This window comes from Rhizoctonia solani, chromosome 15 (genome assembly GCF_016906535.1).
Source record: "Rhizoctonia solani chromosome 15, complete sequence".
NCBI lineage: Eukaryota > Fungi > Basidiomycota > Agaricomycetes > Cantharellales > Ceratobasidiaceae > Rhizoctonia > Rhizoctonia solani.
Genome location: NC_057384.1, coordinates 1,119,186 through 1,142,217, shown reverse-complemented (window position 1 = coordinate 1,142,217; position 23,032 = coordinate 1,119,186). Strand labels below are relative to the sequence as shown.

The following is a 23,032-nucleotide window of genomic DNA, read 5'->3' as shown; positions in this document are numbered from 1 at the left end:
CTACCTTCTAGTCACTGCGGGAGCTGGCCGACCAGGTTCGTAGTACCCTGGGGAACGCGAGAGAGAGCGTTGGCGGTTCCAAGACCCTTAATGCGGGTGGCCATGTCGGCGGGGCTCAGATTGCCCTCGGAGGAAAGGATACTGGCGACCATACCAGCAACATGAGGGCAAGCCATGGAAGTGCCAGAGAGGATCTGACGGGCGGTAGTAGAGCCGATAAAGGTGGAGATGACCTGTTCACCAGGAGCAAAGATATCAACGCCCTGTCCAAAGTTGCTGAAACTGGCGACTTGGTCGTTAATGTTTGAGGCGCCAACGGTAATAACGGCAGGAGCACGAGCAGGTGAGGAAGTGCTAGCATCGGCGGCTTCGTTTCCAGCAGCAACGACTACGTGCATGCCTGACCTGACAGCAGTGGTGACGGCATTATCAAGAGCACGGGATACGCCACCACCAAGGGACATGCTAATGACTGAGGGACGGCCAGACTGTGCAGCGGATTGCATCGCGAATTGGATACCATCGACAATGTCGGATGTTGCACCAGAACCATCTGCTCCCAACACCTAGAGAGTCATGTGAGCAAAGCGGAGGGAGTGTTGCTATGGAAGTAAGCCTACCTTGACGGCGATTACGTTTGCAGCCTTAGCGACACCAAAGTCCTTGGATGCGATAGTGCCAGCGCAGTGAGTACCGTGACCTTGGTCGTCAACCTTAGGTAGCCCTTGAGCAGCAAACCCAAACGAAGCACGGCCTCCGAACGACTGATGCTGGGTGTTGATGCCAGTATCCTATGGAAACCAGTAAGTTTAAGTTTCCCAATATAGACATAATGAATCGCAACGTACGACTACGTAGACGTCGACACCCTGCCCAGCAGTCTCGTTGAATGTGTAAGTGAATGCCAACGCATTAGCACGACTGCCGGCAGGCAACTTCTGGGCGCTCGAGATCCTTTGGAGACCCCAAGGGGCGTTTTCCTGCACAGCCGTAGTACGCATAATCTGATCCTCCTCAATAAACTCAATATCGGAACGGGCCTTGGCAGCCTCGAGAATGGAAATAGGCGAGCCATCTTTGTTCTTGAGAACTGAACCATCCTCCATCGACACAGCCGCATCGTTCGGGTTAAGAACGACGCTATATGCAACGAAACCTTTGTCTCTTGATTAGGTAAATTCTTTTGATGATGCGGTGTAAACCTACCCTGGGAGGCAGACTGGTTAAACTGGGAACCAACCCAAGAACTGTTGTATCCGGCGACTTGGGTGTTAATCCAGTTCATGTGTTTATCTGCGACCTCCTGGCTCTTAAGCGAAATAATATACGAATTGGCTACGTTCCTCGTCAACTATCATTCTCTCCAATACATTTCAAAACTCACTCTTGACTTTAGATCCGGTCGAGAGCACACTAACCCGTCCTTTAGGTGTAGGAAGAGCATCGGCCAGCGAAACCAAGGTCAAAAACGCAGCAGAAACGAAACCAATCATTTTCTTCGATGTGAAAGAGTGAAAAATTGGCTAGGACTGTTTGGTCGGTCGTCAAGACTGACTTGAGAAAAAGTAAAAGGAAAAAAAATGAAGGATCGACTGAGCGAGTGGTGAGACCAGCCACCAAAAAGAAACCTGAACCAAAGGAGGATGAGAGTCAATCAAGGCCAGGGAGGGGGTAATATATCCCGATTTGGCGCCCGGCGCTCGGGAGCGTACCTTGACGACCAGTGCAAATTCGAACGCTACGGGTCCTAATAACTCCCTAGGTTCGCTTGGCAAGTTCCCTTGTCGACGATCCTCACCACGCTGGCGATTCTCATTGTCCGTATGGACAAACAAGGGTTAAGTCAACGCGACACATGATCTTTGTGTGCGTGTACGTACTTATTGCACCGACCGACGGTCGTGCGATAGCATCTGGGCTCACTATGGCACATACTCTCCGGTATCCCTATGCATCGCGAATGTAAATTACACTGTTTGTGTGTAGTTTTCATAGTACAGCTCTTTAAGAAGGCTGTCGCCAGCTTAGACAAATGGCCTTGGGCCCGAGTCGAGCACTTTCCCCGCGTGGAATCACCGAGCCCCGCATTGATGACGATCCCCCTGGTTACCCTTAGGCAAAAACTTTGCAAGAACCTAGTCGGTTACCTTGTACTATACATCTAGCGCATTTAGAACATTTTCTTTTCCACGTTTTTCAGACATGGTTGTAACTTGTGAGCGCTCAGCGGTTCAGTAGACCATGTGATGGACGTTGCCACAGTGCCTGAGAGTGAAATATGTGATGCCTACTTCTTTTCGCAAGTTGCCAGGTCATAGTTAGCATTAGAGAAGAATACTGGAATTCGAGCTGTACTCAAGCTTAAGGTGAGGTGCTGCAGCGCAACGCATGGGGGCGCCCTCTAACCGCGCGGACCACAAACAATCGTAGCTCCTTTACCTCCAAGTCTAATTGTTATTCCAAATAAGCCATTTATTGACACAAAGCTAACAATTACAGTCCAGAACAATCGGTCAATTTGAGATCGACACCTAAAGGTCACATGTTCATCAATTGAAACCCTGTCCAATCACCACCAAACAAACTTACGACGATCCTTTTCGCTCTTGGACACAGATCCAGAGCTTGTTGAACAATTAGCAATTTCTGTGGTTGCCCTATTCCGGCTTGAGTATTGAACTGTGGTACTATGCACAACCCTGTTGGCAGAGTGGTAAAGTTCGGTTTATCGAAAGTTGTTCCGAATACCTCAGAGGCAGGGGCTGAGCGGTTTGCGTGAATCTAGTAGGGAAGGATATCAATAGAAAGCTCAATGATTCGCTAGTCTGAAACTTACGCCGACACTGATGGGTTGGCCCTGGTTCTGGTCCTGTCTAGGCGACAAAGGAGCGGCCAGCCCGGAGAGCGCGAGAGTGGCGATGACGAGATTGGTACGTGGGTAGAACATAATTGAAAGGAGGGTCTATGCGTATTGATGCGGTCCTAGCAGCCTGCTGTCTCTCATATTTATACCCTGTAGAATAATTAATTTCCTGTATCTCCCATGCTGTCGTCAGAAATTGAGAAAATTCTGCGCACACGGTCTAATTCTTATGTGGCACATCTTCATGCGGGAAACTCCCGACGAATCCTCGCTCCAGGTTGGCGGATGAAATATATAGCCGAGACAAACGATCCGTTCATTGTGCTACGTATGAGATAAACTTATTTAGGATCCGATTTAACCTCTTTTGATGGCCCAATACGGAGGGAGGGAAGTATATGCGGCGTATCATTGGCCATATCAGCTTTGCCAGATCATAAGTTACACTGACAACCGAGTCTATACTTGGCCTTGTACCATGTGATGCCTCATGTGCTTCAATTCGGGTATGAGCGTGAATCTAGAAGAGGGGAAGATCTGAAATAAGAACAGCTTGGTCGTTCGCGATGTACGAACATACATTGCATCATATATGGCTCGTGATTCATGGTATCTATGTATGAATAGGAAAGCCCGTGCTCCGGCTTTATTCCACGCCGTACATGGCCCGAGCTTTCCCTACTACTTTGAGGTAAGACATAAGGGCCTGGCGAGCTTTATGCAATAGCAGTTTGAGGTGCCGGAGCTCCAGGGTCGACGTAGCCACAAAAATACTTATTAATAGATCTTCCTGAGCTTGCACAAGTATCACAGGATGAGTCTAGATTCGCCACGTATTATAGCTATGAAGTATTCTGAAAAATGATCTTGTACTTGGTCTTATAGTCAAATTGGCGAACTGAAAAGCGGAGCACGAGGTATGTAGCCCAATATAGCAACAACGATTTTTTGTTCTTGAATAGCTTCGATTCGATTATGAACCTCTTTCCAGGTTTGGGCCCACAAATTAGATAACTTATCGAAATTTATTGTTGGCGGTCATCCTTCACCGGCCGGGGGTTGAGATGTAGTTATAGCATAGTGGAAATGGCTGAATTTGAGGCCGATAAGGCTCGGCGAACGACTTCCATGCATGTGGCTAGTATTGGTTGCACAATGTTTTCGAGATGTGCTTCCCAAAGCATTTTCTATAGATGTGCATTGTTAAGTGGTCATGGCCACTTTTCACCAGTCTTTGATCCCAAACCTAGAGTAGTAAAAAACCAGTGATAGGCAGTAGGGCATGCATAAAAGGAAGGATTATTAGATGGATATTCGTTCTATGGTAGAGGATAGGCCAAATAATAACAACTATATCAAACTAATCATCCTATGTCTCAGCCGAATACCCCCCCCCCCAGAAATAGAGCATGCGGGAATATATAGGGTGTTTCATCCTAATTTCGTCATTCTGTGCTATTCATTTTCGATAAGAAACACCCCAACATGTGAATTTTTGGGTACAAACTCAACAATTCCTACATATTTTATTGCGCTAAGAGCCTATTCTCCTCCATCCTTAAGGTAGCTTATTCTGACACATACATATATTTTCTTTTGTGCTTCATCAAATGTTTCATGCGCTCCACCGGATAGTAATTTGAACATGGGGCGATCCGTCAGCCCGACCCTGACCTCCCTGGGGTCAGTATTGGGTAGTTACCGAGGTATCCTTTCAACGTCCCGAGTAATCAGTACAAGAAGGTGCAGGCAGCCCAGTTACTATTGTGAACAAGGCTTTCAGGCAGGCCGGAGCGATAAGTATGGAGGTAGTCTCATCTTGATTTGATGACGAAATGTGCATTAGATCTACAACAGGGCAGGGTATCGCCTATTCAATGGTGAATCTTGTCGCCGCTGACTCCCCAAACCTATCAGCATAACGCCACTGTAAGAGAGGCCAATCAAATAGACTCCTAATAGGATGGAGGGAATGTATTCACAGGCTGGACTCTGGGTCTTTCCGAGCATCCCCCTAGCCTTGTACGGTTTGGTAGACTATGACGAGAGGATGGTACAGTACCGGCTCTGTAGCATTGAAAAGGAATGCAGGAGTGAAGCGAAGTAGCGCCGCACGAACAAAAAGTTACTCGTAAAGGTTACAATGCATTTCACCCATGATTTGCTCAATGACCATGCTATAGGTTTGGATCTCACCCTTGCTACTCTATTAAAGTCCAACTACAACGGATTAGTGTCACAGCAGAGATTCTCTTCGCTTCTGGTGGTAAACAAGCACACTGGCAAGCAAGCAATCACACAAATAGTAGCCTGTAAAAATGCGTTCATTATTCATTTCCTTATCAAAGCCGTCTCTCCTACAGACGCAGTATCTTTCGTTCTAGTCTCGTATTACCCACCGGGCCCTCTGATAATCCCCAGAGCTTCAAAAGAGGAGCAAAGAGAGATTCGAAGGGCGCAGTGGTCATTGTGTACACCATAGGTAGCATACACTGTGACTTTGCAAGTAAATTTGCGGTCATCCGACGTTACTTTACTTCATTTTCGCGACACCCCTATTTCCTTCCCATGGTACAGACCCGGTACCGTACCATGCATCTGTCGGAGTTAACCAGACCGTATGGGGCTCGGGGTGATGTTCGGAAAGACCCAGGGTCCAGGCTGCAAGTATCCTCTCTATCCTGTTAGACGCCTAATTCATTGGCCCCAGTACTCTACTGGCTTGTTCGCTAAATAAACGTTGCATCACCATTGCGCCACCAATCTCACCTCGGCTCCTCATCGCATCAAACTAATGGTTTCGACTCCAAATCTGGAAGTGAGGCACAAATCTAATACTATAGAAGTAGGCCCAGATGAATGGATGATCTTGGGGAGCCTGGTATATACTTATCATTATTTTGTATGTCTTTTATAATCTGTGTTTGACCAACAACATGCAGGGTCGATTTACTTGTGAAGATCCCGAGACCTAAACGCACAAAAAAAATCTAGTTGGTGTATGTCTCTTGAAGAAGTTACTATATTCGACTTGGGACGATACTTCGAAAATCAGATGATTTCCCCAATCCATTGCAACCTGCATATTTAGGGGCTCGTGCTGGCCGAATAGCCGCCCCACACCAGTTCAAATCCCGGAAAGCCCTATGAAAACCCGGTATGATGCAGGGAACGTGAATTGGCCTATGTGCATTGCGAAAGAGTGCTAGGTAATTCGAAATGATCTAGATAGATCAGTGCAGATAGTTGATAGCGGAATATCATAAAACTGCATCACTCTTCGAAATGATCTGTTACTACCTCTGCTCATCTCAGTAGTGTGTCGATGGGCGAAGGGTGAGATAGATTTGAACATGATTAGGGCGATAGAATTGATCCAAGAACATGGTATTCTCCTTGCTGATAACTACTATGTAGCACAGTACGTGTGTGTGGAATATATAAATGGGCATGTATGCGGGTTCACAACGGACCGAGGGTCTTTGAAGACAATGAAATACATCACAAAACACGTGCCCAATAATATCTCATAGCATTTTATCAAAGACGAAGTTTTATCTTACTTGGACCAGAAATAGTTCGGGACTTGTAAATTCAGTAGAGTTTCAAAGAAACGCCGGCGCTTACCATTTGATTTGAAATACAAGGCACTTCCTGAACTTGCCAATGAACTCATTCAAGGCGTTGTTTTACCAACGTCTAAGAGGGTACGTATTTGTCGTAACTCAGGTACGTGAAGTACTTGCGCGAAAAATAATTGGGGCCTAATGGGAGAGCTAGGTCACCTGCGTCGCGCATTTATTTACGCAGCATGTTGCCAATATCGGAATGGTGAGCACAAACAATCGTTTCCCCAGCCGTGTACAAGGATACATATAAAATGGTAATTCATATATGCCCAGTGCGAAGGTGCTTCGATGTTACCCACGCTGAACCCGCACGGCGACATCCTCCTGCAAGAGTCTCTATCTCTCAAGACCTCTCCGCCCAGACTCTCGAGGGGTGACCTGGTAATCAGTATCTCGCCCGTAGACCCCACCCGGCTCGTGTGCAAGCGTCTTCTTGGTCTGCCGGGCGATACAGTATGTGTTGACCCCTCGGAGAGCGATGCGAGACATATCGTGGTGCCCCAAGGTCATGTGTGGCTGCAGGGTGATAATTACAACAATTCGAGAGATTCGAGAGTGTATGGTCCCGTGCCAATAGGGCTTGTCAGGGCGAGAGTTCTGGCAAGGGTAGGGGTTTTTTTTTCTCATATTGAACGGTGTGTATACTGAACTATCTTGAATGTAGATATGGCCACTAGCAGATGCAAAGTGGCTGAGGAATCCATGGACGTATTTAGATGAATGAACTAAATGATATCCTCCGCCCTCATCGAAAGCGCCAATGATAATATGGAAATATGATCATTTATTGATCATTTATTCACTATTAACACAGCCATCACGAATCAATAATTCGAGTACATTACACTATCGGAAACCTAGAAGAGAGTATTTGGGGAGAACCCCAGTGCGTATGATACAATAGTAAGCAATCGAAAATATTCGAAATAATTCCCTGGTATCGGTTCAACCTATCCACCACTTCAATGCCTCTCAGTTTCGACAGGCTCAGGATGACCATGACCGGTCTTGAGGGCAATCCCTTCCTCGACCTTAGTTCCGTCCCTAGAAACCTTTCCAGAAATGATCTTGAATTCGCCTACAGGACAAATTAACACACATTATAGCCCGTATCCTATTTTGCCAATAAATTCTAGCGTACCCATGACCTTGTCTTTCAATGGAACTTTTGTATGCTTTGCAGTAGGGCTGCTTGGTGTAGGATGTGACTCGGATTCGACAGGCGCCTCCACTGGCGGCTGAGATTTCGTTATTGAGGATTGAGTCGAGGCACATGATGAATTTGACTTACCTCGCTGGCTGAGACTCTACCGGTTTGGGTGTACTCTCATCAACAGACTTGCGGCTCCTGCTCCAAAGTCGGGACAGACCCTTGCGTGGACTAGCAGGAGGGGAATGAGGCGGAGAGATGCGAGTAATGGGTTCCGCAGTGGGCTCGGCATGCATGGAAATCCTTCCGTCTGGACTTGCATAAATCATGCCTTGGCCCGAGCCGCGACTGCTGATCCCACGGATGGGAATACCACGGCTGGCCGCCTGGTTTTCTTCTTCGGTACTAGGTTGGATGGGCGTTGGCTTGGGCGCTGCATAGCTGTAGGGAATTTGTTACCAGAATGGAAATTAGCGTTACGTACGTATATCGCCTACCAGTTGGTGCCTCATGATCAGCTTGTTTCTCCGGATGTGCGACTGATAAGGGTTCGCTTGATTTCTGTGGGGGAGAGGGAGAAGGAAAAATAATTAGGAATATATCTCATCCTTCTGCTGATCGCTCACCGCTGGTGCGTGTTTGTGGGTAAACAGGGTGGACACAACGTTCTTCACGTCTGATAGCATGATTTGTGGGCTCTGATTTATGAAATTCTTTACGAGTGTTTGTATATGTTGTTACCCAAGAATCAGGATTCAACAGTTGAGGGTGATGCCGTTTGTGATCTGGTAGAAGAGCATATAAGTATCGCTCGTATACTACAAGTACACTGGACTTACTGTGATTGCTTTGCACAAGTAGTAGACTGAGATGAGGAGAGTCAAACGAAACTCTTGTTTATAGCTGCAAAGTGCGGCCAGGATCGGCCACCAAGAACATTCCGGTCAGCTGATATCTCTCATTGGTATTAGGAGATACGCCACTTGGCGTCCTTGCCCTTCGTTCTCCTCTAGAGGAATCAACCTCAGCGCCCGACTGTTGACAAAAGTCTTGGCCGGCGACAAGTAGCCATATATCGCATATAATTAATCTCACAAAGTCGTCGACAAAGTTGAACGGACTCAATATAGATCATAGCCTACGGCCGCAAGATGCCTTTACCTTCGGACGAAACCGCGCACCCAGGCCTTTCCCTTTCGGACGCGGCTGTCAACGTGCAAGGCTGGACCCAGCGGTAAAGCAAAGTCCCTCTCGCATGTACCCGAACTTCCGGTTCCGATAGGGCTGTCAACCAACCGGAGCCGGCCATGGGTTGTCCAAGGGCGGTAAGCTCAAGTCGTGTTGTAGAAAGACAAGGCTCCGCGCGAGTGGCACAATTTGCCCGGTTTCGGGCCCGACAGGCTCCAATTTGACGTACTCCGCAATATCGCGGTTCTCCGATCGTATGATCTGGATGTTGTCGTAAATCGAGTATAGTCATCACTTGCCCTTGACTAATTATCTCGACCCAATGACTGTTAAGTCCATGCTGGGAAGGTTACCTCACTTGAGGGACGGATGTTCACACCAAGTCTAGTCAAAATTTATACCCAGGATTTGGGCGAAGTAAAATACGGGCACAGCCGAGTAAGTGCCAATTATACCCTAATTCCTATAGGAGCAGGGACGCCTCAGAACGAAGGTGGTATCCTGGCGAACGTGCTACTCCATCACGACCCGGGGATGGATCGTGGTCATAAGATAAGACGTCCTTACACCAAGTCATAAGCGCCCGGCGCCACGGTCTTGGTCGGCTGTTGTGAGTTCCCTGGATCTACAGGGTGAACCTCCTTGTCTCTTCTGCGCTCTTCAACGACATGTCTTCAGGGTCAGACTACCAGAGCGACAGTAGCTATGATTATCAGAGAAATACTTTAAGTTTTTTGGAAGACCAAGAATGGCCTGGTACAGTGCTTGTGTCTCTGCTCCAAGATCTTGAAGATACTTTGCATCCTAATACTCAAGGTCCGGCCTCCGCTGCAATTGATACAACTCACTTAACCCGACAATCTTTTGCTAGACCTTATAGAGTGTGGACAGAATTTTCTTGGATCACTTGAATTGTTTGAACTGGATCCAGAAACTGTGCAGTCAAAGCTAGCTTTGGGACGTGAATGGCGACGACTCTATACGGATACTGTCCTACTTCGTTGCTTAAAATTACTCAAAGAGAAATCATCCATAGGAAAATCGGAGAACGCCCAATCTAACGACGAATGGGAACGAGCAATCCGACTTCTCGACCAAGCAATCATTCTCGCTGGAGCTCCTGGTGAAGGCAGACTCGAACTCACGCTCTCCTGCATTTCTTTCATCCAGCGTTGGTACCTCCCTCTAGTAATTGATATTTCTACGCCACATCGGGTATTATCTCAACAACCTACGCTGTCCCTTGGTACAGATTTAGTCCCCACGATAACCCCGCCTCCCTCCCTTTCCGCATTCCCGGCTCGTGCACAACGTCCGTTCGTACTTCCAGGCTTCGCATCTTCATGGCCCGCCACTACAAACTGGAAATCAAAATCCTACCTCGTCTCATGCGCAGGACGAGGCCGAATCGTACCCGTCGAACGAGGGGGAGACTATCGCACCGACGACTGGAGCGTCGAGCTCGTGCCCTGGAGCGATTTTTTGGATAAAATTGGATGGGGAGAGGAAGTAGATGATACTGAGCAGCTGTACCTCGCACAGCACTCTCTATTTACCCAGTTTCCCAAGTTACGAGCCGATATTCAAGTGCCGGATTATGTATATGCCGAGCCTGAGAGTCACCCTTGTACGTTGGGGGACTGTTTCATCCCGGGTAATGGTATTTTTACATGGATTTAGGTTATGTTGGGCCACCGGGAAATAATGAACAACTTGTAATCAATGCCTGGTGCGGAGGAAGGGGAGCAAATAGCCCTGCCCATACTGTGAGGCGAATTTACTACAATTCCATATATGTGAGCTTACTCGGAGCGCATATGTACTACAGGATCCATATTATAACATATACGGTGCATCCATTTTGCTCGTATTTTTCTATTTCTCAGCCCTAACAATACACCCTCAGTTCAAATCGTGGGCTTCAAAATTATCTGGCTTGCTCCACCCGAGGCCTCATCAGGGATGTATGCATTCAATCCGATATCCAAACCATCACACGAAGGTGATACCCCGACCGAACCAAGTCGCATCCTAAACGCGAGGGAATGATGGGAAATACATCCTCGATCGACGTATTCGCTCTCTCAGTTCAACACCCACGACCCATCGTATCCCCTCTTCTTTAGCCACACTCTTCCCATGGCCCAGAGCGTCGTCCTGAGCCCCGGGGATGCACTGATTATTCCCCCGGGGTGGTGGCATGCGATGCGGGGTGTGGGAGGAAACAGCTTTAGCGTTAGCTTCTGGTTCTAGTTCGTCCCATGCCCACAGAGAAAAACTTGCAAGATGAATAGAGATACGCACTCGCACGCTGATCTTGGATGCTTCGATGCAATTAGTAAAGTGAGGACATGCGTTTTCCGATGGGTTCGAATTCGCCAATAGAGTCGGGCCGTGGTGTGCAAGTTAAGCTCAGGGATTATCGATCCATTGCCGTTGAAAGAACGCCATCTCAATTTCTTCATTCTTGATCAAAACGATCGCCTCTCGAGCTTATTTTTCTAAGAATTTAAATCAGAGCTTGCCATTCAAGGTCGCCGCGAAGGAATTGAATGGATCGGCAAAAATCTAACCTTTCAACACATTCGTTCCTGTATTTCTTTATTACCGACGGTTCATACTACGTAGGATCAACCCTGATTCGCAAGTTTTTCGGAGCGATGATCGATGGGTTTATAATTACGCTAAAACAAAGTCTAGTTTGCACCCAACTTACCAGTAATTGAGGGGTCTGTGGGTAATTCAGTTGTTGGATCCCTTGATTGCGCAAATGGGGATGGAGGCTGCGATTCGGGAGAGAGTTGATTGTATCTTGAACTCGATTGATTCGCAAACTTTGATATACTTGGCGCAAATTAGGTTCGGGTAGTGGTTTATGATGTGCCGCATTGATCTTGGAGTACATGAGCTTTCGCAGTAGCCTTTTTTTTTTGGCATTGGCCAATCGAGTGGTCTTACTGGGCCAGTTTAGTGTAATCCAGAAAAGCGGGGGAGCTAATGAGACGATGAAATATGCACCACAGAACGCCTGGATTGATAGGTAGAACATGTATGTATGCACGAGATAGAATAGACTACCCTTTTTGTGCTACCCGAAGATTTCCAACTTTGCCCTACAATAGCTGGACCAATTTGCTCGTAAGGCATGTCACAACTCGGAGAAGAAACTCAAGCTAGGTGCGCTATGTCCTCATTGAGCTCGTACGTTTTGCACTTTCCCCGCCAGACAGGGAGACTCACAGCATCCACAAGTAAATAAACACTCGTGTCACATGGAAAAACAAACCGAGTACTCATTCTCTCTGTTGATATTTGTGCGCATATATGTAGTCAACACACGAAGCAATAAAGCTGAACTTGTACTACCCAAATACTATCGGGACTGATAGCACGCTTATGATGTATAGAGACTATACCACCACCTCTCGAAGCATTTGATAAAAAAGCCAAGAAAAAAATTGTTATATTATACAATACAAAACAGAGTGAAAGACATGTGGGCATTAAAAAAAGGGGGGGGATCGCACGTCTTTATGACTATTACATTATACCCATCATTCGGAAAAAGAAATTCATATTTTCCCCCCACAATCATCCATACGGTATCTGGTTCAGTTCAGACGGATTCGGTTCGGTTCGATGTCGGCAAGGCAAGGCAAGATTAAATCTAGTGCTTGTGGATAGGACTAGTAGGATCTTGACCAGTCTTGAGCGCGATGCCTTGCTCGATCCTGCTCTCGTTCCTAGACACCTTGCCCGTAATAATCTTGATTTCACCTAGCAGACGCAAGCACAAGTAGTCAGCATGTATTCCACAATGCGCAAAAGGATACAAAGCGCCTTACCTTTGATCTTATCCTTCAACGGAACCTTGAAGCGACTAGACGACGGACTGGTAGGCGTAGACCCCGACTCGGACCCATTCGAAGGTTCCTTTCAACGCACACACGATACATCAACACCCGAACCGCAAACACATTCAACACCCGAGACTCACCTCGGTATACCGGCTCTTGGTCGACTTGGTCCCGGTCGTACCCTCGTCGACTGACCGGCGACTCCGATTCCACAGTCTCGACACACTCTTGTTCGGACTTCCGGGGGGCGACGACGAAGAGGCAGCAGCTGCAGAAGGAGGGTGCTGGACGAGTCCGCCATCTTCGGCAGCGTAGATCGGGCCCTGACCGGCTCCGCGGCTGCTAATTCCTTGAATCGGGATACCGATCGAGTTGGGTCCTTCGGTACTGGCGCTCGACGGGTCCTTGTGCCCGATACTCGAACTGGTCCCCTTGTGTCCGATGCTCGAAGCGGATCCGGAACCCTTGTGCTCGGTCCCGGGGAGTTCCTTGGGGTCGGTACCGGTAATAACAGCCGGGCCGACGTTGCCAGTATTGGCGTTGGCGTTGGCGTTGGAGCTGGTGTTGATGTTATTGGTAGTAGTCTTGATCACGGGTGTTCCGCCAACATGACGGTCCGCGGCGTCTTCCCTGGCCGGAGCCAGCCCTGTATGCGCAGTGTGCGGGTTGGCAGTCGTGCGGATGCCCTCGGGGTTGGCGCCTGCACCATATTGAGCACCAGATGCTATAAAATCAACCGGGGAAGCCCCTTTGTGTCAGATATACCCCCCTCGAGGTTGTGCATTGTAGAGAAACGTACATGGCGATTTCTTGTTTCCTGGGCTGCTGGGAGATGTCAGGTCGGTCGGCCTGGCCATTTCCTACAACCGAAAAGATAAGTCTCGAAAAGGTTTTTATCGAGTCCAAGGAATAAATGATAGTACCTGGGAAGCGCGGCTACCTGCAAAGGGAGCAGCAACGATATCCTTGACATCCATAAGCTTTCCCGTGATGCCAGAGTCAGAGACTTTAGTTACCGTAGGCTGTGGCCTGTCGCTGCTGCTAGTCGACTGAGACTTGGCATCTGGATTCCAAGGTTAGAAAAAAAAGGTGCCATCAGTGGGTAACCTGCCTCGAGAATCAGCGCTGGGATCGGAATCGAAAAGTCCTGGTTGGACCTCTTTGCAGCTTCTTGGACGTCCAAATCGGGGGAAAGAGTCGAGCCGAATTTGCCCTTGCTCTTCTTACCGTCGTGTGGCACAGTCGGGAACACAGAGCCTGCAACGCCCGGGTTCTTGGGAGGCTCATTCGGGTCCTACAAAGACCGTTTAGTCACCATCACAAAATAATAATAATAGACTAACCGGGGTCGGGATTCCAGCATCCATGAACCGGGCCGCTGTATTCGCGCTCTCGGGCGAAATCACATTTCCGGCGGCTTCTCGCTCGAGTTTGGCCTGTTCGGTTTCTTTGACGCCCTTGGGGTCGTGGCCTCCGAGATCTTGGTTGGCGGCGATGCTGTCTCCGAGTTTGTTTGCCGTGTCGGCCACGGCTCCGCCGCCCACGAGAGCAGCTTCACCTGTAGTTGTCGGGGCGTCGGGGGAGGGGAGCTTGGCTGCTGGAGACGCGGGTCGAGCTGACATGTATTAGTACTTGTGTCGGACAACAGTTCAAGTTGTGACGTACCCAAGAGACCGTTGAGCATGCCTTGAGCACGAGACAGGATTCCGGGTGAAGCCGAGCGCGGGGGCGGGGACGGGCCAGACTTGGGCTCGGTCGATGTGGCTGGGGCCTGGACCTGAGTGGCATCGGCATTTCCATTGGTCTCGCCTTGTGGGTTCCCGTTGCTCAGCGATCCAATAACACCCGATGGGAGTGCGGAGAAAGCGGCTCTTCCGACAGTTCCGAGTGCCTCTGATACATCTTCGTAGAGCGAGGTTTCAGGAATAACCAGGGAATGCTGGCGTGATTCTAATTACTGGATTAATAAAGCAGTCTCATGGTGGGGTTGAGTAATGGCCTACCTGGGCCTCGAATCCAGCCTCCGGGGAGTTGAGGGGCCGGGGTGGGAGGAAGGCTCTTGTTGACAGCAGAAGGAAGTGGCTCGACAGCTCCAGGAGTACCCGCGAGCGCGCTTTCGTTGGGGTTAGTCGTCGGGTTGCCTTGTGCATCGGTATACACTGGGGCTTGGGCTCTGTGTGGACCTTTGTGTTCTCCAGAGTCCTCGCGTCACGTGTGATGGGTTCACCGCTGACTGGGGGCTGGATCGTAGAGCGCTGCATGAGGAGTTCAGCAGGCGTCTTGTTTGAGTGGACACCGAGGCCTGGGGTGCCTTCCAGAGCGCTTTTGGCGTGGTTTGTGGTAGGATTTCCACTCGAGTCTGTGACAACACCAGTGGAAACATTCGGATCAATCGCTTGGACTGTTTCCTGAGCCCATTCGGCTGCGGGAGTGCCCAATGGCTGGTTGAGTGCAGGGAGCTGCAGCGAAGGCGAAGCCATTGTGTGGGTGAACAGGTACTAGTGGGGTGTATGTGCCCGGGTGATCGATGCCTCTCCTCCTTATCTACCGCCCTAGCTATAGGGTGGGGTCGAATGATGCGTCCAAGCACATATGCGTACTTTATGCATCATGATGTCATTTTCTATGATGTCATTCGGCGTCGGCAGTCTCGAACCGTAAACGCTCGGCGCTTGTGCGACTGCGCAGTCACAGTGGCATTCGTGAAGCAGTTATAAATGAATCTAGGCCATTACACTCGGCTAGAATCTAGTTCGCTTCAGCTATAAATTTGGACCACCTTCATGCCGGAATCATCATCCTGCAAACTTTTGGCACAATGCTGACACTTTGACTTTGTAATTTCAATTCGGATCCGGGCTCGTTGCTCGTGGAGTACCGTAATATACCGTTATTCGCGCAGCCATCAGCTCGAGCTCTCACGATACAAGAATTGAAGGCGGGAATATTATCAACATTTCTTGATTTTAGAAAACCACGCGTCTTTGGCTTCCAATGTTGGTCAAGGGGGACCCACTAGTCAGATTTCACCATATCGAATCTATTTTCAGTCAATATCTTCTGGGATGAACCGAAAGATCGATTTTATACACTTGTCTTTCGCGGTGGTCTGCCAAAGGTATGACAAAATCAACACCCTGGGAGTGGGGTTGACAGCTCCCGCACAGGCTCATCCCAACCTACCCAATGACTTGTGCTCACAACATAGATCACCCAACCTATCCGATGACTTGTGCTCACGAAGAACTCAAACGAATTCAGGTAACAAAAAACTCTAGCCAGGAGAGCTCTACCGAATTTCGGGAGACCTTCAAAACTACGACAAAGGTTTCGGTATACAGAGAATTGCATTGGCGAGAAGTAATGTAGTAACATTCCTTGTGTTATCATTTATCTCCCCCCCCCCGCTCTCTACATCATATAATGCAACACACCACCATAATATACCTTTGACCAAATGTGGGGATAAGTTCTAAAATATTGTAGGCTAAAGTCTTTGACCCATGCTGTGCAATATGCACATGCCGTTTCGTTTTCTTACACCTTGATTATCCTGTTCTTCCGCAGTATCAACTCTATGCTCGAGTCTGTTGTCTATTATGAGCATATAGAGCGAGAGAGCGTACGCAGTGAGAGACAATTCGACGTACTTGGTTCTCATCTTATATATTGCCGTATGACTTTTACTTGCCAAGTCAATTCACTTCTTATCGGCACTTCTTTACAACCAGAGCGGATCTTTTTATTCGATCTCGACGCCTTAAATTTGCGACCCGACAGAAAGAGAACCTGTCGCTCACAATAAGGTGTTAATTGGTATACCTGGGCCCTGCAACTCATTAATGGAAACGCGTTACTACAAAGATGGTCATGTGGGATATATGCGCTCCAGAAAGACCAAAGTTTAATACACACCGACTATCAAAGCCAGTACCGTCTTCCGTCAGTTTGCACATGAATTACTTGCTACTTAGGGACAGCACACGAGAACCCTTCGCGACCTTTTATGCTAAACAAGTATCAAAACATCTCTCTAGGGATATAGGATTTATAATGTCCCAGTTTGGACGTCTAGAGACAGTTTCAAGGTATATACGATCCCCAAGAATCCAACGACGAATTCGATGATGATAGAGATCGATAAATATATGCAAACTAAAACACAAATGGGTAAAAGACAAAAAAGCAAGTGAGAAAGCTTATGGGGGCAATGACAATCTAGCTCTGTCCAGACTGGAACATACGCAGGGCTTCGTTGATCCGTTCCTGCAGCGCGTCCAAGTCCTGGGTTAGGACTTGTTGGCGCTCGGAAACACTTTGCAGCGTAAGTCGTGACGCTGGTCGCGATCCCTCGACGGCGGACGAAGACCTGAGCGGTTCGTGCGATCGGGTCCTGGCTCGTACCGACGGGACTAGCCTCTGCGCTCCGGATCCGGATCCTTCAGGCTCTGAACCTCCCCCCTTTTGCGCACGCTCTTTTGAACTTGGCTGTGGTTCCTGAGTTGTCTTGGTGCTATCCAAAATCAGATCGACGCTCTTTACTCGTCTGCGACTCATCAGTCAATAGGTGGACCGAGCTGGGTGGGCCCGGTAGTTTTGGGCTGACGCGCCTGTTTGGGCTGAGCCTCGCTTGGATCGACGCGAATGGCGGGTGTCTCTTGTCCCCCGTACGAGTGCACACGTTGGTGAGATCCATGCGGTCGCTTCGCATTATCTTGTCGGGCCATCTGTTCGGCCAGTGCAAGTTCGTGTGCGCGAGCAGCCTCCACTTGCTGGTCGTGTTTCAGGGATTCCTCCCTCCTGCGCGCTTCCTTTTTCTTCTCAAGTCGTTGACGCTCATGCTCGAGTTTGGCCTGGGCCTGTCGTTCCAAATCTGATCTGTCGGCTGTTTGAGGTCTTTCCAGGCTGGATGGCCGGGAGCTTTTAGCCTCCAAATCCTCGCTCTGAAGTTCTGACGTTCTTCCTATCCGACTTGATTGCCGCTTTAGCTGTCTCCCAGACTCGTCGTTGGCTTTCTGTTCCTGTGGGTCCTCCTCGCGTCCTTTTCCCTTCTCTTTTTGACGCTCCAGTCTTGCCAGTTCTTCCCTCCTCGACCGTTCCCGCTCTTTATCCAGGATGGATCTCCGGTGTTTCTCGGCCCTCTCCCTCCGTTCTCGATCCAGTTCCCTTCGTTCCTTTTCGTCTAATATGTCTTCCTCGCTCTCGTCTCGCCTTAGTCCCTGCCCCCACGTGGGGGTATTGGCACGAAAGCTTAGCTTTGAACCCGACCGACTATACATAGCGCTAGGTGTTATGCCGCCCAACGACAACAACGCGCTCGGAGTCGTTGAACGTCGGGACAGTGCACTTCCCGGCCGGGGACTAGGGCTAGGGCTTATCGGTCCAGCAGCGCCATCCGACGAGCTCATGGACGTATCCGGCATGGGAATCATGATAGGGTATAGGGCCGGCCTGACCATCCTGGAAGACCGGCTTTCGCTTTGGTCTTCGTAAATAGAGCTGGGGTCTAGGTTACTTCGCGAAGGAAGATTCTGCGTTTCGTCTTGAGCGTAAAGGCTCCTGCCGCTCGCTTCGAGAATAGATTGTGTGCCCTTGCTGTCTTCGCTCCCAAGATAGACCCTCTTCCTCGCGGATTCGAGCACTTGTCGAAGCGCCTCGGCCTCGGTAACTGCTCGAGTCCGACGAGCGGTCCCAGTGCCAGGGGCTGTTTCGCTTCCTGCCCCATTCCCAGTGCTGAGTCCAGCTGTACCAGAGTTGTACGGAAGTATGCCCGGTCGAACAGGGGTCTTGAAGAGGTGCGCGGAGCTTCGGTAGGTTTGATCCGGTCCTTGCATGGGTTGGCGAAAGGGCGTGGCAGCAGGTTGGCGAAACGGGGTGGCGGCGACTTGTTTATGCGAGCCCGCGTTGGGATGGAAAGGTGTAGCAGACCCCTGCCTGAATGGGGTAACCGCTGGGTTTTTGTGTTGGAAGGGGGTAGTCAAAGGCTTCCGGAAGGGAGTAGCAGAGGTTTGGCGCAAAGGCGTGGCCGAAGGAAGACCGAACAATGGTTGTCGGAATGGCGTGGGCTTGTTGAATGGTGTTGCGGGAACTTTGAGCCGGAACGGAGTGCCCGCCATAAGCCCCCAACATCTTCTGCTACATCGCCGGGTTCAATCGTGTTCTCTTCGTGGTCGAATGCATCGGCTGGAGGACCCCAACTAAAGCTGCCTAGGTCCTCTCCAGAGTCTTCGTCTTCGTCCGCTTTGGTTCCCGGTCGTAGCGTTAGCCTTCGGCTGTCATTGATAGTCCCTCGCCTGCTTCCACCCGCTCCTTGAGTATTTGCCACTGGGCCACCAGTCATATCAGCCCTGGTAAACCCATGTTGCTCTCATCTACCGTGCTTTGAAAGAACGCAGAGAAAGCAAATCCGCCTTGCTCTTGAGTCGCATCGTCAGTTGATTGATCCAGAACTGGGGGCGCGTATGTAAATTGAGGGGTTACTAGGCCAGCGGGAGGTGGACTTGATAATACCATTGCGAGTATATGCAATCAGTTGCAACTTCAAGGCACTAAATTATAAACTCACGCGTATGCAGATTCTCCCAGTCTACGTCCTTGAAGTACACGTGATCTCGAATATCTTTAGTGGATTGCCTCCCGAGTCTTTGTTCGGCATCGGTTAAAAGCCTGTGTTGAGATCCGTGAGTCCAAGTTGGGTAAAAGTTCAATGTTGCGCCCAGATGGTGTAGGGCTAGACAAACCTGCCTAGTACAAGTTCCAGTCCATTCGACACCACGCCTGTCGAAAACTTGAGATTTTTCTGTTCAAAGTTCAATAAAAACGGCCTTAAAATCGCCCCTTTATAGTCACCTTGTGGGCCAAAACTTTCTTGTAGGTTGTCGCCACATCTGGAGCAAAGAAGGGAGCCTCACCATACGCGAGTTCGTAAATCATTGCTCCAAGACTCCACCAATCCGTCTCCGGCCGTATCCTCCTGAATTTCAGACGAGTCATCGCGACTATTGACGCTACGTTTTAGTTTGTCCATCACCCTACTTCTAACATCTTCCGTAAAATCTTGTGCCCAGCTGTCTTCCTCTTCTTCCTCTTCGTCGTCTTCGTACCCTTTACGGACTCGCGCCAATGCGTCCTCGTGCCATATCAGAATTTCTGGGGAGAGGTAGTCACATGTACCACAAGGGACCAAACAATCGTCGTAAGGAAGGACACGGTGGGGAGGAAACCCAGACTTTGGAGAGGTAGATGGAGAAAGTGGAGCAGCACATCCAAAGTCAAGTAACTGGAGATGCTTAGTCGAAGTGATAGCCAGGTTTGAAGGTTTTATGTCCCTGTTCGCGTTTCAAGCGTAAGATGCCCTTCATGGGTTGAACTGAAGGTGGAACACACCTGTGCGCCCAGCCTTGTTCATGGAGCCAGCCAATAGCACAAACTGCTTGAGAGAACCACCAACGTACATCCGCTTCCGCCAACCCTCCGACGGTACAACTTTCCAGAACATCCTCGAGCGTGCCGCCAGGAACGTACGACATAACGAGCGTATAAGTCAATGGTCCTTCGCCAGAGGGATATCCACATCCCACCCCCTCTTTGAAAGCACAGAGAAGATGAGGTGACCATACGCTACCAGTGCGTCGTGCACGGAGCAGGACATCGCGTTCCCGGGTTGCCTGGAGTGCTTGTCTTCTGGGTTGTGCTTTTCGAACATAAAGGGAGTTATCCAAACGACACAATGCGACGTCGATCTAATTCAAGGCGAACACATCAGAGTTAGTAAGGCTGTTGTTTATAGTATAATCGAATTCGACTTTGTGCAAGCAAGGTCGGGATACTGGAAAGGAAGGGAGCCTACCTCACCAAACTGGCCTCCAGGAAGTCCACCTTGTGACACTAGATCTTTATCACCGAATCTTGCATCTGCGACATCTTTTACGATATATATAAACAAACCCGAATTGCATTGACCAAACCAGGGCCTACCTCGCGAATGACCGCCTATATCAAGTTGAGCGCCAATAACATCATCTTCGTCTCCAGATCGTGCTGAAAGTGTCGATGGTTTGACTAGGATCTTACGGAGAGTTGACCAGCGTTCTCTCCAACTTGTACGGCCCATCCGAAATTCTAATATTAGAGAGTGGTCGTCGCCGACCCTGCTGCAAATCGTCTAAGCGCCCATACCACGTGAGATGGTCCTACCCGGACCCAGTGCTTGGCGCTGGCGCCAGAGTTGCTCTCGGAACTGAACCCTGGTGAAGCCACTTAAACTCACTTCTAGGAGCTGATCGAGGTAAAACTGTGGGCATGGTGGTCTGGCCTTTCATGTTTAGACTCATTTTGCCAATGCTATGCCGAACGAAGCCACGTCTAAAAATGCTCACGTATCCTGCACACGAACTATCGCTGCATAATCGCCCTTGTACTCCCCTTTGGTTCCGCAAGAATTTCCTCGTTGGTGCACCCACGAATGTGTTTTCAGTTCTTCTTCTATACATGTGATCGTTGGCTTACGGAAGTTCCAGTCGCTCTCACCCCTTCAGTGTCGTGTCGCTTTTACCAATAATGCTCATATAAGGACCTTTAAACTATCTTTAACATCCGATATTCAGCCCTCATGGCCTTGGTTAACCTTCTTTGATTGTTTCAAGAAAGTTTTTTAATATGTGAAAATTATAAAACCATTTATTGCTAAGAGGTGTTTTGGCAGCGTCGATTTGTATGGATGACTTACCTTGACTTCTGTTACTCATCCCTAAACTACAGACCTGGAGACCGGCAGAGACCTTTTCCGGGCCCACCTATGCAAAATTCACTGAGCTTCTCTTCAGAACACATAGTGTCCATAGTTATTTACAGCATACACCCGAGGTATACCCAAATGGTTATTCTCAGTGTCGTGGAACAAGGGCTACAATGGTGGGAAGTAATCAAGACACGAGTTCTCGTCCACTCACCCACTCACTCACTTGTTTGATTCCGACCGAATACCGGACATGCGTTCCAGCAGTTTTTGCCCAAAGTGAGTAGGAGAGACGCAACGGCTGAAACGGCTCTCGAAATCTCGTCATTTACCTGACTAACGATGCTCTGAATTGCGCGGCAATGGGGGCTCAGTGCCTGGGCGGAGGCTTAGCCGCGCGACCAAAGCCAGATGAACGGCAGCTATGACCCCGACTATGACAATCTTGCTGTGAATTAGCCATCCTAGCCGTCTCCGATAAGTATCTTTCCGCGTCCTCCAAGTGGGTTACACTGTATTGCAATGACCGAAGTGCGATCGGAACCCACGCTGAATACCTAAATTTACCTACCGGCTCAGATTAGTCAATCGAGTTACGAGACCAATGTCACCAATCCATGTAGTGCCCATCTTACGATCCCTTGGCCAACAGTCCCTCGGTGTAACGCTGGCAAGTCCGGACAATGGCTGACAGCAACGACACTACTTCCACCGTCAATTTCATCAGGCCATATTCCCGGAAGTCGGCTAAGTGATCAATAATAGAAGATAGACACTACTGGTAATTCCATGCGAGTGCTGCGCCTATGGCATTGGCAGCTCATAACGTGGAGCCCCGGGCGACACACCTCACTCAAAATACTACTTGGACAAGAATCTTGAGGGAAAATCGCCCTTCCTGGAACCAAGAGTCCCCAAGAATTAGAACTTCATATTATACGACGCCAACATCCTAAGTCAAGTAACCGCCCCGCCTATCAATGAAATGTCGAATCGTGGCTCAATTGAAGAATCAGCCTCCGAAGTTTACGAGAGGCGACACCTAGATTACCACACGGTAGCTAATGGCACATACAACGCAGGTCGCGCACGTTACCAGCTGGGCAACTCCATCAGTTCTGAAGCAGTACGATGGCGGATTGCCTTCTTCCATGTTGAAATCGTTCATCCATGGACAAAGTAGGTTTATACTTTCCATGTAAGCTATTGAGGAGAAGAAACACTTGGCCCAGGTACAACTCTGACGACCATCATCAGGCTAAGGTGAATAATAGTTTGTTACCCGATTTGTTAAGTTTAGTTAACTGATATATGATGGATTGCTAATACATCAAAGAAGCTTAAGCATTTACCGCGAGACAGATAAAGGTGTATCTACTACACGTGAGCGATTTTAAGAGGTACGTGTATCCGCAAAAGGATGAAACTTTGAGCCTAATCTCGCCACATGGGCTCCAAGGCACGTTCCTGCTACGAATCCGTCCAGGCGACATGTTTGGATGTATAGGTCTCGGTGACGTGCGGCAATTCTCGTTGGCAACGTGAATGGTGATTATTGAGTAAAAGCTCCTGAATCAAGCGCTTGATCATTAAACTGCGTATGAGCGG

General features: G+C 49.1%; 6 protein-coding genes across 6 annotated transcripts; 1 reads left to right on the top strand and 5 right to left on the bottom strand.

Annotated features, from left to right (window-relative positions):
• Nucleotides 1-11: 11 nt before the first annotated feature.
• On the bottom strand, nt 12-1,493 carry RhiXN_12160 (subtilisin-like protease 8; the record flags this gene model as incomplete). The annotated part of the gene is made up of 5 exons (XM_043331975.1): nt 12-566; nt 621-791; nt 849-1,156; nt 1,207-1,335; nt 1,385-1,493. 5 exons carry the CDS (start codon nt 1,491-1,493, stop codon nt 12-14), a joined length of 1,272 nt encoding a protein of 423 aa, XP_043186736.1.
• A 1,000-nt stretch (nt 1,494-2,493) lies between these two features.
• Nucleotides 2,494-2,947, bottom strand: RhiXN_12159 (uncharacterized protein; the record flags this gene model as incomplete). The annotated part of the gene is made up of 4 exons (XM_043331974.1): nt 2,494-2,531; nt 2,590-2,657; nt 2,696-2,781; nt 2,837-2,947. The coding sequence occupies 4 exons, from the start codon at nt 2,945-2,947 to the stop codon at nt 2,494-2,496; spliced, it is 303 nt and encodes a 100-aa protein (XP_043186735.1).
• A 4,507-nt stretch (nt 2,948-7,454) lies between these two features.
• On the bottom strand, nt 7,455-8,328 carry RhiXN_12158 (collagen alpha-1(VII) chain; the record flags this gene model as incomplete). Its single annotated transcript, XM_043331973.1, has 6 exons — nt 7,455-7,570; nt 7,634-7,730; nt 7,784-7,791; nt 7,863-8,083; nt 8,127-8,203; nt 8,269-8,328. 6 exons carry the CDS (start codon nt 8,326-8,328, stop codon nt 7,455-7,457), a joined length of 579 nt encoding a protein of 192 aa, XP_043186734.1.
• A 1,170-nt stretch (nt 8,329-9,498) lies between these two features.
• Nucleotides 9,499-10,879, top strand: RhiXN_12157 (Clavaminate synthase-like protein; the record flags this gene model as incomplete). The annotated part of the gene is made up of 5 exons (XM_043331972.1): nt 9,499-9,646; nt 9,702-10,457; nt 10,511-10,596; nt 10,659-10,680; nt 10,737-10,879. The coding sequence occupies 5 exons, from the start codon at nt 9,499-9,501 to the stop codon at nt 10,877-10,879; spliced, it is 1,155 nt and encodes a 384-aa protein (XP_043186733.1).
• Nucleotides 10,880-12,497: 1,618 nt separating this feature from the next.
• On the bottom strand, nt 12,498-15,167 carry RhiXN_12156 (collagen alpha-1(VII) chain; the record flags this gene model as incomplete). Its single annotated transcript, XM_043331971.1, has 9 exons — nt 12,498-12,607; nt 12,676-12,763; nt 12,828-13,387; nt 13,487-13,547; nt 13,611-13,750; nt 13,795-13,981; nt 14,031-14,302; nt 14,353-14,626; nt 14,691-15,167. 9 exons carry the CDS (start codon nt 15,165-15,167, stop codon nt 12,498-12,500), a joined length of 2,169 nt encoding a protein of 722 aa, XP_043186732.1.
• A 1,738-nt stretch (nt 15,168-16,905) lies between these two features.
• RhiXN_12155 (AGC/DMPK/GEK protein kinase) lies at nt 16,906-20,800 on the bottom strand (the record flags this gene model as incomplete). Its single annotated transcript, XM_043331970.1, has 10 exons — nt 16,906-17,228; nt 17,261-18,752; nt 18,815-19,011; nt 19,253-19,353; nt 19,428-19,486; nt 19,537-19,685; nt 19,723-20,015; nt 20,074-20,429; nt 20,537-20,610; nt 20,665-20,800. The coding sequence occupies 10 exons, from the start codon at nt 20,798-20,800 to the stop codon at nt 16,906-16,908; spliced, it is 3,180 nt and encodes a 1,059-aa protein (XP_043186731.1).
• Between the last annotated feature and the right edge of the window lie 2,232 nt (nt 20,801-23,032).